The sequence below is a fragment of the Stegostoma tigrinum genome, chromosome 34 (genome assembly GCF_030684315.1).
Source record: "Stegostoma tigrinum isolate sSteTig4 chromosome 34, sSteTig4.hap1, whole genome shotgun sequence".
Taxonomy (NCBI): Eukaryota; Metazoa; Chordata; class Chondrichthyes; order Orectolobiformes; family Stegostomatidae; genus Stegostoma; species Stegostoma tigrinum.
This window is the reverse complement of record NC_081387.1, coordinates 3,707,250-3,725,119: the sequence shown is the minus strand read 5'-3', so window position 1 is coordinate 3,725,119 and position 17,870 is coordinate 3,707,250. Positions and strand designations below refer to the sequence as shown.

Sequence of the window (17,870 nt, the reverse complement as noted above, 5' to 3'; positions counted from 1 at the left end):
ACCCGAAACGTTAACTCTGATTTCTATTCACAGATGCTGTCAGACCTGCTGAGCTTTTCCAGCAACTTCTGTTTTTGTTTCTGATTTACAGCATCCGCAGTTCTTTCGGTTTTTATTTAAGGTATCAGCAAGAACAGGTCCTCCAGAGGATCTCATGGCATCTATTTGGTCATTACAACTGCACAAGTTTCACTGTACCCAAGTTCTATGAAAATAAATTCAGACATCAGAGGCTTGGCCTCAAGCCCCCCTTTTTATGCCATATAAATTGGTGTTCTCTTTGAGAGTTTGGGTTCTTGTCACCCAGTCTTGATGAGACCAACATCAAAGCCTTCAACAATGCATCTCTTCTTAACAATATTTAGGTTTAACAGGGTACTATTTAAGTGATCAGTTTGACAGAAATGATCATTGTGGTAGGAGAACCAGAACAAGGGGCAGGGCATTAAAATTAGAGCGAGGCTGTTCAGCAAACACTTCTTCACAAAAAGGCAACTGGAAATCTGGCACTCTCTCACCACAAAAGGCTGTTGAACATGGAGGTCAAATGAAAATTTCCGAACTGAGATATATAGGTTTATTGTTGGACAAGGATATTAAGTGTTACAGAGTCAAGGCAGGTAGACAGGGTTAAAATATGGATCAACCATGGTCCAACTGAATGGTGTCACAAGCTCAAAGGATTACTTCAGTCCTACATTCCTTAAATACCTTTCAATTAATCTCTCCACTGTCATCCCCAACAATAATTGGTCAGTCTCATCCTCTTCAACCACCAATTTCCCTAACCTACAGTCTCTCCATCACAAAGATCACTGAAATCTGAGGAAAAGAATTAATCTGCATTTGGAAAGGCAGGGATTAATCGAGAACAAACAGCATAGTTTTGTTGAGGGGAGGTCACATTTTTTGAAAAGGGGAGCAAGTACGTAGATAAGGGCAATGCATTGGATGTAGTCTACTTGAACTTCAGCAAGGTGTTTGATAAAGTCCACCATAGGAGACTGATAGTAACGGACAGAGCCCATGGGATCCAGAACTGGCTGAACGGTAGGAAGCAGAGAGTAACGGCTGAGGTTTTTTTGCGACTGGAAGCCTATATCCAATGGGTTCTGCAGTGTTGGGACACTTGCTGTTTATGGTTTATGTAAATAATTTGGACTTAAATATAGTAGATTTTCAGTAAATTCACAGATGATATGAAAATTGATGGGGCAGCAAATAATGAGGTGAATAGCCTCAGATTACCGGAGGATATAGACAGACTGTTCAAATGGGCTGATCAACGGCAAATGGAATTCAATCCGGATAAATATGAATTGATACACTTATGGAATCAAAGTTATACAGCACAGAAACAGATACTTTGGTCTAACCAGTCCATGCCAACTATAATTCTAAACTAACCTAATCTGATCTGCCTGCTCCTGGCCCATATCCCTATTTTCTATTCATGTAGTTATCCAAATATCTTTTAAACGTTGTATTCGTACCTATATCCATCACTTCCTCTGGAAGTTCATTCCACATACAAACTACCCTCTGTGTAAAAAAATTTGTCCCTCGTGTCTTCTTTAACTTATTCTCCTCTCACCTGAAAAATGTGTCTCCTTATTTTGAAATCCCTCATTCTAGTGAAAAGACGACTGCCATGAACCCTATCTATACCTCTCATTATTTTATAAATGCTTAAGTAAAAAAATTCCCAGCCTATCCAGATTTCCTTATAACGCAACCCTCTATACCTAGCAACATCCTGCTAAAGCTCTTCCGAACCCTTTCCAGCTTAATAATATCCTTCCTTTAATAGGCCAGTTAAAACTGGACACAGTATTCCAGAAGAGGCCTCACTAAAGTCCTGTACAACCTCAATATGATTTTCCAACTCCTTTACTCAAAGGACTGTGCAACGAAGGCAAACATGCCAAATGCTTTTTTAACCACCCTCTATACATGCAACACAAACTTCAAAGAATTATGTACCTGCACCTCCAGGTCCCTCTGTATTACACCACTACTCAAGGTCCTACCATTAATTTTATAAGCCAAGCCCTTGTTTGTTGTACCAAAATGCAGGCAAGGGAATATATGGTGAATGGCAGGACCCTCGGAAGCACCGAAGCGTATGTACACCAGTCCCTTAAGGTAGTGAGACAGGTAGATAAAGTGGTTAAGGCGTATGGTTACTTGCCTTTATTAGCTCAGACACAGAATTTAAAAACTGTGAAGTTATGCTGGAACTGTGGGAAATGTTGTTTGGGCCACAGCTAGAGCATCATGGAGAGATCTGGAATCCACGTTGTAGGAGGAATGTGATTGCACTGGGATAGATGATTGGAGAGGAGATTTACCAGGATGTTCCCTGGACTAGAGAATTTTAGTTCTGAAGACAGATTGGACAGATTAGGGTTGTTTCCTTAGAGCACAGGAAATTGAGTGAGGACATGATTGAAATACTTAAAATTATGAGGGGCACAGACTGCGTAGACAAGGAGAAATTTCCCCCCTTGGTGGAGGGATCAATATTTGGAGGCATAAGTTTAAGGAAAGGGGCAGGAGGTTTATCACCCAGAAGATGGTGGGAATCTGGAACTCACTTCCTGTAAAAGTGGTCGAGGCAGAAACCCTCGTAACATTTAAGAAGTATTTAGACATGCACTTGTGATGACAAGATAAACAAGGCAATGGGCTAACTGCTGGAATATGGAAATAGAATATTAGGAGATAACAAGGTGTAGAGCTGGATGAACACAGCAGGCCGAGCAGCATCAGAGGAGCAGGAAAGCTGACGTTTCGGGTCTTGACCAGCTCTACACCTTATTACCTCAGATTCTCCAGCATTGGCAGTTCCTACTATCTCTATGGAATATTAGGAGATTGTTTTTGACCAGCACGGTTGTGATGGGCTGAAGGGCCCTTTTCTATGTTGCAGATCTCTGTGGCTGTATGTGTCTCCCTCTAACATCTTTCCAAGCAACTCCCATCCCACATCAGACTATCTGCTGTTGAAATTCTCATCCATGTAGTTGTTGCTTCTTGGCTAGACTAGACCATTCCAATGCTCTCCTGCCCGCTCCCCATCTTCTCATCTCCATAAGCACTAGTAAAACACTGCACTCTCCATCCGATCACATCTGTTGGTCCTGTGCTCACTGACCCACACCGATTTACAGTCCCCCAGTACCTCCAATTTAAAATTCCAATGCTCCAGTGCATGGCCTCACTGTCTCTATCGATGTCATCTCTAGACCCATCACGCACCACAATCACAATGCTCTTGCAATTCTGTCCTTTAGTACATCCCTCTATTTCACTCCTTTCCTTGGACCGTTGACAACCACGTATTCCAGGCTCCGTGATCATGAATTCACTTAAATTCAACGTTTTTGGCCGTATGTGTTCTGAGGAAGGGTCACTCGACCCAAAACATTTACTTCAATTTCTCTCCACAGATGTTGTCAGACCTTCTGAGTTTTTCCAGCAAGTTCTGTTTTTGCCCTTTTGGCCATATTTTTGGTCACCCACTCCCAATATCTATTTGTTTCAGTGTTAATTTTTGTCTGATGATGTCTATGTTAAACACTTTAAGATGTTTTACTATATTACGATGCTTTAGACATGCAAGTTGCTGTCCTCCCACATTCCCTCCAATTCCTCCTGGAGGACAGACTGCGGACATTAATTGGCGTCTACTGCTCTGTTCCAACTGCCCATTCAGCATGTGGAGAGCCAGACAGTGAACGTTGTGAGACAATGGAGACTGTCACAGCCGAAACACATTCTGACCTCCCCCTAACTTCCCAGCTGGACTCAGTGATAAGTAACAGGATTCCCGGCTGATCCTCCCCTCAGATACTGAGGCTAATTGAAGTACATCCATTACTACCCCAGGAATGGCTTCTCTCCCAAGTGCTTGTGCTGGTCGATCAGGAGCTGAAGCCTTTCTAACCACTGAGTATCTGATTGTCTTCTTGGTCAAAGTGAGAGTCAGCGAGTGACTTGTACCTGACGCTGCACTGAAAGGATGCTAGAGGAGTTTCTATACACATTGACGTCTTCATCTGGTGCTCTTTGGCCATCAGGTCAAAGGTTAAATTGACCTTTCTGATAAAATTTGACTGATGATGGGAGAGATTTGAGACAGAGTGCGCTTTGGAATGACAGCTCCCCTATGTGAGCACTGGATGGGAAACAACACAGACAGATCTCAGTGCAACGAAAGCCGGGGACCCCGTTCTAAGTCCATGTGGAGATGTCAGTGTCTTGTAAGGGAGAAGGAGAAGCTGAAACAATCCTGATGCATATCACACAGGCAGGGTTTGTCACACAAGTGGACTCACTGATGTTCCAGGAGATTCAACTGTCCGAAGGTATTACAATGGAATTCTCCCCAGTTACCTTCTTTCGCTGTGTGAATATATTGATGGTTCAGCAGACATGCTAACTGTGAGAAAGTTTTGTCACACACCTTGTGCCTGAAGGACTAACCTACTCTGTGGATCCTCTGTTAGAGGAGGCATTTTGACAACTGAGAGGATGGTTTGTCATACACCTTGTACATGAATGGGTTCTCCTGTGTGAATACGTTGGTCTACATGTGTTTCCATCACTACCAAAATGATTTGTGACACAACTTCCACATGAATAGTGACTTCTTTGTTAATGTACTAGTGTACAAGAAGACTGGGCAAGTCAGAGATTGGTGTGTCCCACACATTGCATGTGACTGGCTTTTCACAAAGTCCAATGACTGTATAAATTGCTCATTGTACACCTGAAGAATTTTCTCCAGTGTGCAGATCACGTGGAACTTAATGCGATTGAAGATTGGATGAAAGCCATCTCACCATCCCCACATCTGAAGGATTTTTTTCTGTGCTTAAACATCTGGTTTATCAAAAACCGCATTGATCCTGTAAAGGCTTTGTGACAAACTTTACATTTGAAGGTTTCTTTCCTTGTAGATTTCCTGGTGAACCAAGAGGTTCAAATGACTTAGTAAAGGGTTTATATGCACCACACGTGTCAATATGCTGATGTCTGCAGAATTTGGTTAACTTTGTGGGTATCCCATGTAGACAGTTTCTCTCCTTTGCGGTGGCATACATAGAGGATGAATGACTGAAAAAGATTTTTATCTCACTCCAGTGTGAATGCATTGATGTTTCACCAGTATCGATGACTGACTGTTGAAGTCTTGATTGCGCACCTCATACTTGAATGGCTTATCCCCTTTGGGAATGCTTTAGTGTAAACAGAGCAGTGGTGACTGTGAGAACAATTTGTTGTACTCCTTGCATGTGAATGATTTTTTACCCTGTGTGAATCCGCTGGTGCCTCAGGAGATCTGATGTTTGGATAAAAGACATTTCACAAACGTAACATTTGAATGGTTTCTCCCCTGTGTGGATTCTCTGGTGTCTCAGCAGCCTTGTAGATGTGGCAAAAGCTTTATCACAGATTTCACACTTGAAGGGTTTTTCTCCTGTGTGCACTGTCTGATGGTCTAGGAGATTTGACGACTGTGTAAATGCTTTGTCACACACTTCGCAGGAGAACAGCTTCTCCCCCGTGTGAATGTGTTGATGTCTGCGGAGGTTTGTTAATTTTGAAAAAGATTTGTTACACACCTCACATGTGAATGGTTTCTCCCCTGTGTGAATGCGTCGGTGTGCACGGAGATTTGTTACCTTCAAAAATGATTTGTTGCACACTTCACACGTAAATGGTTTCTCCCCAGTATGAATACGTTGATGTGCACGGAAGTTTGATGAATCAGAGAATGATTTGTCACACACCTCACATGTGAATGGTTTTTCCCCTGTGTGAATACGCTGGTGTTTACGGAGGGTTGATGAGTCTGAGAATGATTTGTCACACACTTCACATGTAAATGGTTTCTCACCGGTGTGAATGCGTTGGTGCACATGAAGGGATGATGACTGTGAAAATGATTTGTCACAGAGCTTGCAGCTGAAAGTCTTGCTGCTTCTATCGATCAGTTTGTCTCTCATGGCTCTCAACTGAGTGTAGTTTCGGTTCCACACATCACATGTGAATGGCTTCACTTCCAAGTATCTCTTCTGTCATGCTGTCAGGAGATCTTATGAGCCTGTGCAGCCCTCCTCATATACCTCATACTTGAACAGCCTTTTATTTATACGAGTGAGTCAGTGGTTCATGAGGTCAATGAATAACTAAAGCTGTCATCACACTTGAAGCCAGTCACACTGCCTCCCAGCCTCACCCTGACTGAGCGCCCACAGCTGAATCTTCAGAAAGGTTGGTTCTGATGGAAGATTCCACACCACTGACCAGTTTCAGATCTGATGATATCTCAAAAATTCCCTGACGAGACTTCCAGATGATAGTTTCACTGCCCAACCTTTTCTGTGTCGAGTAATGCTGTGATGGGACTGGATGTCTTCCCACAGTTGTGTAGCTGTTCCTTGGGGGATAGTCAGCATCTATCTACAGTGTCTATCCTCTCTGTAATCTCTGGTATAATACGATGCAATCTTTCTGTAAAACAGGAAAAGGAAACATGAGTCCCTCCAACTCCCTCTCCTCTTTTGCTGAAGGGGCTGACTCCTCTGTGACAGACTGTTCCACAGTGGCTGCCAGTCTGTCTTTAGGGGAGGGGATCATATCCAAGTCTTTTCTTTTTCCTCACTTGACTGTCACACACCCTGTTTCCAGCAGGGACACTGGATAGTGATCGGGGGCAGACAATGTGGCTACTTTCGTTCCTCAGCCCAGACCCCGATCTTCCCAGGCACATGAGGGCAATGGGAAAGACGGTCGGGTGGAGTCTAAAATAGATTATCAATTCAGTTAACTTTGACGTCCTGATGGAGACATTTTACACTCAGACTGACTGTTTAACATAAAAAAGACATTTTAATTAATGTGTTTCTCAGTACAGATGCTGAATTGCTGTGATGCTGGGTAAACAATCAAGAGGCTGGGAGTTCAAATCTAACCACAAAAAGTTGCATACAGAGAACAACAGGCCATTTATCCCATGCTGGTACTTATGTTTAATCGGAGCCTGCTCTCACCCCTCCTTATCTCGCCCTATAAGCAGACCTTTCCATTCCTTTCTCCCTAATGTGCTCACCTAATGTCCCCTGAAAAGGCATTTCTGCTTATCACCTGATCTAGAAATATTTGGATTGACTGTGTGAGACATCAATCAGAGAGCTCCCCACTCTGCCCACTCTGTTCTCTTCTTCAAGGATTATTTCACCAGGTCATACACTCTCTCTCACACTCACACACAGAACTCAACTACAGGAAATCAGTAAGAATCCTCAGACACTCTGCACCTCCTATATAATGACCCCTCACCTTCTCATATTCAGGAATAAGCCATCAACAAAACTCAGGTTGGAAATCAGGAGGGAAATGTTTCCAATAAACACACTCAATATCCAACACACAGCTCCAGTCAAACAGTTCAGCACAAAGCACCGAGTAAACAGCTCTCTCAGCTGGATCTTCTCACACAGCATAAGGGACATTTCCACCCCTGATTGCCCACAGGACAGTCAGACTGCCTGAAGACTGGTGTGGATATTATGGGATACAATTTGTATAAAAGCTGCTCCTTCACTCACCATCTCCTCACTTGGTTTTCAGTCCCTATAGGAAGTGAACCAGCTCTGGAAGAGGAAGAGGAGAGAATGGGCAGAGTGGGTGGGCTCTCTGATTGACGTCTCTCACAGCCAATCCAAATATTTCTGCAGCAACATGAGTTTCCTGAAGCTTGTGAAACTGACCAGTGAAATGGAGGTGACTTTGAGCAGTAGATCAGGTGGAGATTTAAACTTGTCATTGTCCCATCTAAATAAAGCCTCACTTATTGCAGCTGCTGCCTCAGTTCCCCTGGTAAATGTTTGACAGAGATTTCTAGTGAGGGAATAGCATTCTTCATCCTCAGAGACTTTCAAACTGACATCAGTGAGGCATGTATTTTCTGTCCAGTGAGTTGATGGTCAGCTGACTAGATTCTCCCCTTCCTACCATGGTGGATGTCACCATTTCATGCAGGTCACACTAAGGAGAAGGGGTTGTTTGTGTACATACATGTCTCTCTGAGGCAGCTCAAAGAGAAAAGCGGTGGGATTTTACAGAACTGTTTCAGGTACTCGGTACACCTTGGTGTTGGATCACGGTATTCAGAGAGAGTGAATGATCAAAATCATCCTCGGGCTACACACGCTGCACAATATCACTCTCAGACAATTGAGATTCGGATAGCCCAGGCGAAGAACCAGACGAAGTGAATGCTGAATCTGAGTAATCAACTCGAGGGAGATCTACTCTAACACAACAACCTCTACTACATTTCCGAAGTTATTGGGTTACTTTGCAACTCTTCGAGACACTCTTCAAATGCGCAGACAATTTTGTAATGACATCCCTGCTTTCATTCACCTCCCTCTGATATCTCTCCCTCCTGTGCATGAGCTGATTCCATCATCGGACACCATTGCTCCTTGGATGCTGTGGGTCTTTCTCTTCTGATCTGCTGTCAAACTCATGCAAGGATACACATCCCTCACTGATGTCAGTTTGAAAGTCTCTGAGGATGAAGAATGCTATTCCCACACTTGAAATCCCTGTCAAACATGTCCCGGGGAACTGAGGCAGCAGCTGCAATAAGTGAAGTGTTATTCAGATGGAGACAATGACAAGTTTAAATCTCCACCTGATCTGCTGCTCAAAGTCACCTCCATTTCACAGGTCAGTTTCACAAGCTTCAGGAAACTCATGTTGCTGCAGAAATATTTGGATTGGCTGTGAGAGACGTCAATCAGAGAGCCCACCCGCTCTGCCCATTCTCTCCTCTTCCTCTTCCAGAGCTGGTTCACTTCCTATAGGGACTGAAAACCAAGTGAGGAGATGGTGAGTGAAGGAGCAGCTTTTATACAAATTGTATCCCATAATATCCACACCAATCTTCAGGCAGTCTGACTGTCCTGTGGGTAATCAGGGGTGGAAATGTCCCTTATGCTGTGTGAGAAGATCCAGTGAGAGAGCTGTTTACTCGGTGCTTTGTGCTGAACTGTTAGACTGGAGCTGTGTGTTGGATATTGAGTGTGTTTATTGGAAACATTTCCCTCCTGATTTCCAGCCTGAGTTTTGTTGGTGGTTCATTCCTGGATATGAGAAGGTGAGGGGTAATTATCTGGGAGGAGCAGAGTGTCTGCGGATTCTTACTGATTTCATGTGGCTAAGTTGTGTGTGTGTGTGTGTGTTGGGAGCTGGTTACTGTCCCGTGGACTGTGAACAGCCGGACCTCTCTCCGTGATAATAAAATTTGGAGCTGGATGAACACACCAGGCCAAGCAGCATCTCAGGAGCCCAAAAGCTGACGTTTCGGGCCTTCTCCGTGATGGGATCCGGATGTTTCCTGTCTTAACCAATCCCTCACAAGACTTCCCACCTCCCTATACGTCCCTCAGGAAAGTGAACAAAGGCTTGCATTTATACGGAGCCTTTCCCTGACCTCCAAATGTGCAACCATCATGATAGTTATCACTTTCTTCTGAAGTGTGGTCACTTCGGAATCACGGCAGTGAATGTGTGCAAGGCAAATTCCCACAACCAACAGTATAACCATGATTAGGTCATCTGTGTTTCGGTGGTGTTGATTGAAGTATTACTGTTGGCCAGGACATCATTCCTGGAAGTTTTCATTCCTCTTCATCCATCATCAGCTGAATGGCATCTTATTTGTTAGAAATATCTAATGCTAAGGCCTCTAGTAGTGCCGTGGTAGTGTCTCTACCCCTCTCCCAGGAGGCTCAGGTTTAAGTTCCAGCTGCTCCAAAGATATGTAGTCACATCTCTGAACAGTCGATTAGAATAATGGAAATGTCTGATGCACTGCTTTGTCCTGTTTCCTGATCATTAATCCATCTTGTGGAACTGAAAACAGCTATTGGTTTAAAGTAAAAGCGAAATACTGCAGATGCTGAAATCAGAAACAAATTTCTCTGGTTTGGCAAGAAATACAATTAATGTGTGAAGTCTGATGTGGTTTCTGAAGAAGTGTGATGTGTTGTCAAACCTGTTGTGTTTCTCCAACATTTTCTGTGTGTTTTAATTTGGAGACTTGGTGTTACTCATGAAAATGATCACAATCAAATACATTGAACAATTTGTTCACCCCCACCTCCTCAAGGGAAACTATGGATGAGCGATACATGCTGGCAATGCCAGTGACCGCCAAGTCCTGTGAAAGTATAAATTAAAAAAAACTGAGGAGTCAGCAAAGAAGGAGAGGGAGTTGGAGGAAATCATGTTTTCCTGTTTTACAGAAGGATTGCACTGTACTACACCAGAGGACAGACACCACAGGTAGATCCTGACCATCACCCAAGGAACAACTGCATAACTGGGAAGATATCCAGTCCCTTCACAGCATTGCTCAACACAAAGAAGGTTGGACAGTAAAATCATCATATGGCAATGGAACCCCTCCTGATTCAGCTGTGAATGATCGGTCAGGATGAAGCTGGGAAGAAGTGTGAGTGGGCTCCAACTGTGGTGACAGCTTCAGTCATTCATGGAGTCTCATGAAGCATTGACTCATTCTTACAGGTGAGAGGCTTTTCAAGTGTGAGAAAGGCTCAGATAATTTTGTTGCATGCGAAGTGCATCTGTTGATTACCATAATACAAAAGACTACATGGAAGAGAAACCCTTCAAGTGTGACGTGTGTGATCGAGCTTTCAGACAGTTATCAGCATTTGTAAATCACCGACGCATCCACACTGGGGAGAAACCATTCAAGTGTGAGGAATGTAACAAGAGCTTTGCACGGTCATCAGGTCTAGTCAACCATCGGCCTGTTCACACTGGGAAGAAACCATTCATGTGCAAGGTGTGTAACAAATCATTCTCCTGGTCATCAGATCTTCGCACACACCAACGGACTCACACAGGGGAGAAACCCTTCACATGTGAAGTGTGTGACAAATCATTCTCACAATCCGGGAACCTCCGTACGCACCAACGCATTCACACTGGGGAGAAGCTGTTCATCTGTGAGGTATGTGAAAAATCATTCTCTCAGTTAGGGAACCTCCGTACACATCAACGCATTCACACAGGGGAGAAACCATTCTCATGCGAGGTGTGTGACAAATCATTCTCATATTCATCAGCCCTCCATGTTCACCAACGCATTCACACAGGTGAGAAGCCATTTATGTGTGATGTGTGCGACAAATCATTCTCACAGTCATCAAAGCTTCATGCTCACCACCAAATTCACACAGGGGAGAAACCATTCAAGTGTGAGGTGTGTGACAAATCATTCTCTGATTCCTCAAGCCTCCTGCTCCATCAGATGATTCACACAGGAGAAAAACCATTCACATGTGAGGTGTGTGACAAATCATTCTCACAGCTAGGGAACCTCCGCAGACACCAACGTATTCACACAGGAGAGAAAGCATTTATGTGTAAGGTGTGTAACAAATCATTCTCTGACTCATCAACTCTCCTGCTCCATCACAGCATTCACACCGGGGAAAAACCATTCACATGCGAGGTGTGTGATAAATCATTCTCACAGTTGGGAAATCTCCGTAGACACCAACGCATCCACACAGGGGAGAATCCATTCATATGTAATGCACATATTAAATCATTCTCGCTGTCAATGCATCTTCACAGACATGAACACATTCACACAGGGGAGAAACTGTTTACGTGTGAGGTGTGTGCAAAATCATTCTCTGACTCATCGAGCCTTCTGCTCCACCAAAGGATTCACACAGGGGAAAAGCCATTCACATGTGAGGTGTGTGATAAATCATTCTCACAGTTGGGGAACCTCCGCAGACACCAACGTATTCATACAGGAGAGAAACTGTTCACATGTGAGCTATGTGACAAATCATTTGCCACCTCCACAAGCCTCCTGCTCCATCACAGCATTCACACTGGGGAGAAACCATTCAGGTGCAACATGTGTGACAGATCATTCTCACAGCTGGGGAATCTCCACAGACACCGACGCATCCACACAGGAGAAAAAATGTTTACACGCGACATATGTGACAAATCTTTCTCTGAGTTATCAAAGTTCTGTGCTCATCATCACAATCACACATAAAAATTGTTTCACTAGTGATATGTGTTACTGAACATTCCTGTGGTCACAGAAGTTCCTGCACTCTCACAGGATTTACATGGGTAGAATCCATTAAGTGAGGTTATGTCAAATTATTCTCAGTGTCATTCAAAATCACCAGCATATTCATAAAAGCAAGGAACCATTCACAAGTAATGAGTGACTTCTCGGATTCATCATACCTACACAGACACCAGTATATTCAAATGGGGAAAACTGTTCAGATGTGACATGTGCAGTGAATCATTCTCATTGTCAGACACCACAAACGCTGCTGCATCACACAGAGGAGAAAACATTCCTGAGCCAAATGGGCAAAAACACTTTGTTCCAATCATGGAACCTCCTCCTGCATCCGAGGCATTACTCAGGAGTTACCCTTCAAGTGTGCGGTTTGTGATGAATCCTTCACAATGTCTTCTACCACCTGGAACACCACAGAGTTCACACGCAGGAGAAATTCTTCATATGACAAGCTTGTGACCAGATTTTCACACAAACAGCATATCTCCCAGTGAATCAATGCACAGGGGAGAACCCCCACTTGTTGTGAGTTCTGCAATAAAGCCTTCACACATTTTCTGGAATTCCTGGAACATCAGTGAACCCAAGTGGGAATTACCTAGCCAAGTTCTTGCCCACTCTGTCTTCAAGAATGTGAACCAGTACACAGCCTCACAGTGCTGGGTGTTCAGTGGGACTGGGATACAGAACAAGAAGCAGCTTTCACTTCCATCAAACAACTAGTGACAACAAAACCAGTGCAGACCAGAGCGCAATGTGATTTCTTTTGGACTCCTCTGGGGATGACTTTTGGATTTTCAGAGGCTACTTTTTCATTCTCATAAACTCATTTATTGTGATTGACTTAAGTAGTTACCTCTTGTATTTGTGTTGACATAAAAGGTATTTGGACTCAGATGGAAGCAGTATTAGAAGAGTTCTAGATAACAAAGTGTGGAGCTGGATGAACACAGCAGGCCAGGCAGCATCAGAGGAGCAGGGAAGGCTGACATTTCGGGCCTAGACCCTTCATTTCGAGAATTCTAATTCTTCTAATAATTCATCTGAGAAGAATGCTTAATTTCATCAATGCTACCGTATTCAAATTGGCTCAATAAGTCTATTTTCTCAACAGGGCTTTTCTCAGAATAATTGACATATAGTGATGACATCTTAAATACACTGACATACAGTTAATGTATTTCCACCACAAATGCACAACATCTGAATACTTTATTCGGGTAGTTAGTACCCTGTTTACTGCATCTGAGATTTGAATTTAATAATTGAAATTATATTCATTGAACAAATGCAGTCTTAAACTAGAGATTTCACATTCATTTACATGTAATTCATTATCTCAGGTATTCCAACTTCTCCTAATTCTAGTTAATAGAGTGTTATTCCGTCGATAGGTTTTACACTTTATTGTTATTTTAGGGAAAGTGTGCATTGCCAGGAAGGCCAGAACTTAATGTCCTTCCCCAATTTCCCTTGAGAATGTGGTGGGGAACCACCTCTTGAACTGTTGTAGTCTAATGGCGTAGGGAGCTCATAGTTCTGCTTTCCCGTTGCAGTCTCACTGTCACTTCCCAACCTTGCAGCCCACTCCCTTCCGTGCAGTTGCATCATCCCTTCCCCTTTCTCCACTCATGCAGCCTTCCTTTCCTTTCGTCACTCTTGTTATCCCCCTCCCTCCTTCTCCCTTGCAGAATCCTTCTCTCCTCCCAGCATGTGTCCTTATGAGTGAACCTATCAGAAGCAAGCACAGGATAGTTTAAGCTTTTGATTGGAGGAGTAGCCTGTCCATTGTGTGTTTGTGGGGCAGGAATGGCTGCTTCAGTCAGGGGATTTTCAGGGATAATTGATGATTTTTTGGGGCAGAACCAGCATGGTCCCTGTGTATTTTGAACATTTGTGTGTTAGTGAAGTGAGCCAGCTGTCAGGAGTGGGTATGGGGTAGAATCACACCCTGCTTTAGTCAGGAATATGAATTGTAGACGGATCCTCTTCAGGTATTGGGTGTTTGACTAATACCATTGGGAATGTTTATACTGTGCTGTCCTGACTGAGAGGACCACTATCCTGAGTATGGAGAGGGCATAGGGTTGAGTCTGTACAGACCTGAGCTTCCTCTATCCATCATACATGGCTGTAATAATGGTGTTATGTTCACCTTACACTCCTCAAAAATTCATTTTGTGTTCTGCGAACAAATTTAAGTTACTGTTAAATGAATTGTTCTTTTAGCTGATTCAAAGTTTGGTGTAAGCTCAACGTGGTGTCATTTGTTGTTTTATCAAACTTCTGAATATATTTATAGATAACAATAAATTCATTTTTAACAAACCAAACCACGAGTAGTCAGCATGATGGGTTCCTACTCACTGAAATACTGAGGATCCTACAGTAAGTCTCCTGTATACTGCATATTGGCCAATGTCACTGTCGGTTGGGATATTTTCTCTGTCAATGGACTTATAATTACCAGTTCACAGGAAACAGAATGCTGAAAGAAAGACTCACATCAACCTCCACAAACCTAGGGAAACAAAACACACTTCATATCCAATGAAGCAGAGTCACTTTTAGTAAAGCAAGACAAGTGTCAGCTAATTTATGCACAGCAAGTTCCCACAATCAACACTGTGATCATGATTAGATGATCTGTTTTATAAAATTGACTGTGGAATCTATCTTGGCCAGGAAGACAGCAATATGTCCTCTGCTCTTCTCTGACATAGTGTCATAGGATCTTTTGCTTTCACTTCAGGGCTTTAGTTTAACTCATCTGGAGGATGGTTCCTCTGACAGTGCAGCACCACAAGAGTGTAGTGGAGAGTGCAGAACCAAAAACTCAGCATGATAGAGTGGAGAAAATTTTCAGGATAGATAATAAGTGTCAAGTCACTGCAAAACAACCCCAAGAAGGGCAGGAGTTGAAAAGCTGTGCATTAGAGGTGAGTTTTGGAAATATTCAAAAGTGGCATTGCAAAGAAAACATGAGCTCATTAAGTGGGACTGGGAGCCAGCCCAGGATGAGTGATAACTTTATTGAGTGAGGTGAATATTAATACTGGCCAAAGTAAAAACTGGAAAGGCTCCTGTGGTGCAGTGGAAATATCTCTCACTCTGAGCTAGAAGGCCCAGATTTAAGTCCCAGTTATCCAGAAGTGTAATACCACTGGACAGGTTGAGTAAAAACTGGTCTTTAGATGAAGAGTGTTTCAATTCACAGGAATGGAGTAAAGTACATGCTAAATATTTAATAACTAAGTTTGAGGAAGTAAATGGAAGAAGAGTAATTTAAGGATAAGTCGTCTCATAGCAGCAATTTCTGTGCAACATGGGGAATCAGAGATATATTCAGCGTACAGGATGACGCCTTGTGGAGGAAGTGACCCTAGTTGCAACTACTGGAATCCGTGTATCAGATTTGGAACCATGTGTGGGGCCAGTGTGGAGTCTCTGCAAGGCTGATATCTTTGATAGCATGTAAAGTGAGGAGGTCATGCTGCGGGTAAACAGTCCATGGGCAGAAAGGAATTGGGTGACCACCAGACAGTTTAAAAAAACAAGGCAGGTCATACAGGAATACTAGGGGCTCATCTCCTTCTCTAAGAGAATTTACATTTTGCACACTGCTAAAGGAGATGGTTTGTCAGGAGAGTGCAGTGAGCAAAATCATGGCAACAGGAGTGCGGGAAGTGGGGAGAAGAGTGGAACAGCCATAGTGATCAGGGATTCTATTGCAAGGGGAACTGATAGATTATTCTATGGCCACAGACATAACACCAGGATGGTATGTTGCCTCCCTGAAGCCAGGGTCAAGGATCTCACTAAGTGGTTTCAGAATATTCTGAAGGTGGTGAGAGAACAGCCAGAGATTATGGTCCTTGTTAGAAATATAGGAATTGGGAGAGTGAGTAGGTAATTTAGTCCTTTGACCCTTGCTCCACCATTTAACAGGATCATTGCTTGTCTCAATACCACTTTCCTGCTTTGTTCCTCAAAGCCCTTTATCCCAATATCCATTAGAATTAAATCTATTTCTTTCTTGAATTATTGATTGATTTTTCCTCCACTGTAGTCTGGGACAGTGAGTTCCACAGATTCACAACCCTCTGAGAGAGATAATTTCCCACATCTCAGTTTTGAACCTCACACCTCTCGCTCGGTATCTGATCCCTTGTTTGAGACTGTTCCACAAGGGGGAACATCTATTAAAAGTCCATTTCATCAGTATCTTTTTAGCATTTTATATCAGACCCCCCTCCCCTCAATCTTCTGAACTCCAGTGAGCACAAGCTCAAGCTATTCAACTGCTCCTCGTACAACAGCCCTTTCATCCCTGGAATCAATCTGGTGAATCTCCTCTGAACTGAATTCACTGCCTCTACATCCTTTCTCAAATAATGAGACCTAAACGATACACATTACAGTATTCCACGTGTGGCCTCCTCATCCTACACAGCTGCAGCATAACCATATTTGTAAACTCATCCCTCTAGCATCGAAGGATAATATTCCATTTGCCTTCTTAATTACCTGCTGCACCTGCAAACTAACTTATTGGGATTCATGCACAAGGACATACAGGTCCCTCAGCATGCTGCAGTTTTTCACCATTTAAATAACAGTTCATTTTACTGTTATTCCAACCAAAATGGATGACCCCACATTTACCAACATTGTACTCCATCTGCCAGACCCCTGCCCGCTCACCTAACCTATCTATATCCCTCTGCAGTATTCACGGAAGTTCAGGAGGAAAGGAGATCTCATTGAAATGTATAATTTTCTGTAGGAGAGACTGGATACAGGGACGATGTTTCCCCTTGGCCAGGAGTGGCCAGAACATGTGGTCATGATCTCAGGATACGTGGTCAACTATATCGATCTGAAATAAGAAGACATTTCTTCACTCAGAGGGTATTGGACATTTGGAATTCTGTACTGCAGAACATCATGGATGCCAAGTCACTGATCATCTTCAAGAAACAAATTGTGGATAATGTGTCAAAGGGTAGGGGAATAAGAATATGACCTGTGTTAAATGGTGAGTGGGCTCAATGGGCCAAACTCCTGTTCCTAGTTTCTCTGTCAAACACTTAACAGGCAGCAGCAATAAGTGAGGTTTTATTCAGTTGGGACAATAACAAGTTTAAATCCCCACCTGATCTGCTGCTCAATGTCACCTCCATTTCACTGGTCAGTTTCCCAAGTTTCAGAAAACTCATGTCGCTGCAGAAATATTTGGATTGGCTGTGAGAGACGTCAATCAGAGAGCCCACCCACTCTGCCCATTCCCTCCTCTTCCTCTTCCAGAGCTGGTTCACTTCCTATAGGGACTGAAAACCAAGTGAGGAGATGGTGAGTGAAGGAGCAGCTTTTATACAAATTGTATCCCATAATATCCACACCAGTCTTCAGGCAGTCTGACTGTCCTGTGGGTAATCAGGGGTGGAAATGTCCCTTATGCTGTGTGAGAAGATCCAGCTGAGAGAGCTGTTTACTCGGTTATTAATTCAGCTTTTGCAGCATCTGTTCCATTTTCATTTCAGGTTTCCAGCACTGCTTTTTTCTTTATCCTTTCGATTGCATTTACTCACAATACTGGACTAAAACCCAAAGCTCGGGAACACTTGATCAAGATTAGACAGTATTCCTAAAGCACAAGAATCACCTGGTCTGAACGGGACATGGAGCCTATTAA

General features: G+C 43.2%; 2 protein-coding genes across 5 annotated transcripts in view; one reads left to right on the top strand and one right to left on the bottom strand.

The window, feature by feature from the left end:
• Nucleotides 1–17,870, top strand: part of LOC125446386 (zinc finger protein 271-like) — a 50,555-nt gene that overhangs the window by 11,024 nt on the left and 21,661 nt on the right. The window contains exons 1-3 of one of the 3 annotated variants that reach the window (XM_059639653.1): nt 8,824–8,910; nt 10,329–11,650; nt 11,735–11,818. In XM_059639653.1, the coding sequence (XP_059495636.1) occupies nt 10,658–11,650; nt 11,735–11,818 (1,077 nt within the window). In that variant the 5' untranslated portion in view covers nt 8,824–8,910; nt 10,329–10,657. Of the gene's footprint in view, nt 1–8,823; nt 8,911–9,031; nt 9,179–10,328; nt 14,433–17,870 lie in introns of those variants that run through there. The other 2 variants (XM_059639652.1, XM_059639651.1) reach the window with 2 other exon arrangements.
• On the bottom strand, nt 65–7,687 carry LOC125446396 (gastrula zinc finger protein XlCGF71.1-like). 2 transcript variants are annotated; one of them, XM_048519947.2, is made up of 2 exons: nt 7,620–7,687; nt 65–6,522 (listed from the first exon to the last, which is right to left on the bottom strand). In XM_048519947.2, the coding sequence occupies exon 2, from the start codon at nt 6,012–6,014 to the stop codon at nt 5,313–5,315; it is 702 nt and encodes a 233-aa protein (XP_048375904.1). In that variant the 5' UTR covers nt 6,015–6,522; nt 7,620–7,687; the 3' UTR covers nt 65–5,312. The 2 variants fall into 2 exon arrangements, with proteins under 2 accessions (XP_048375904.1, XP_059495686.1); XM_059639703.1 differs by lacking the exon at nt 7,620–7,687 and adding an exon at nt 7,351–7,393.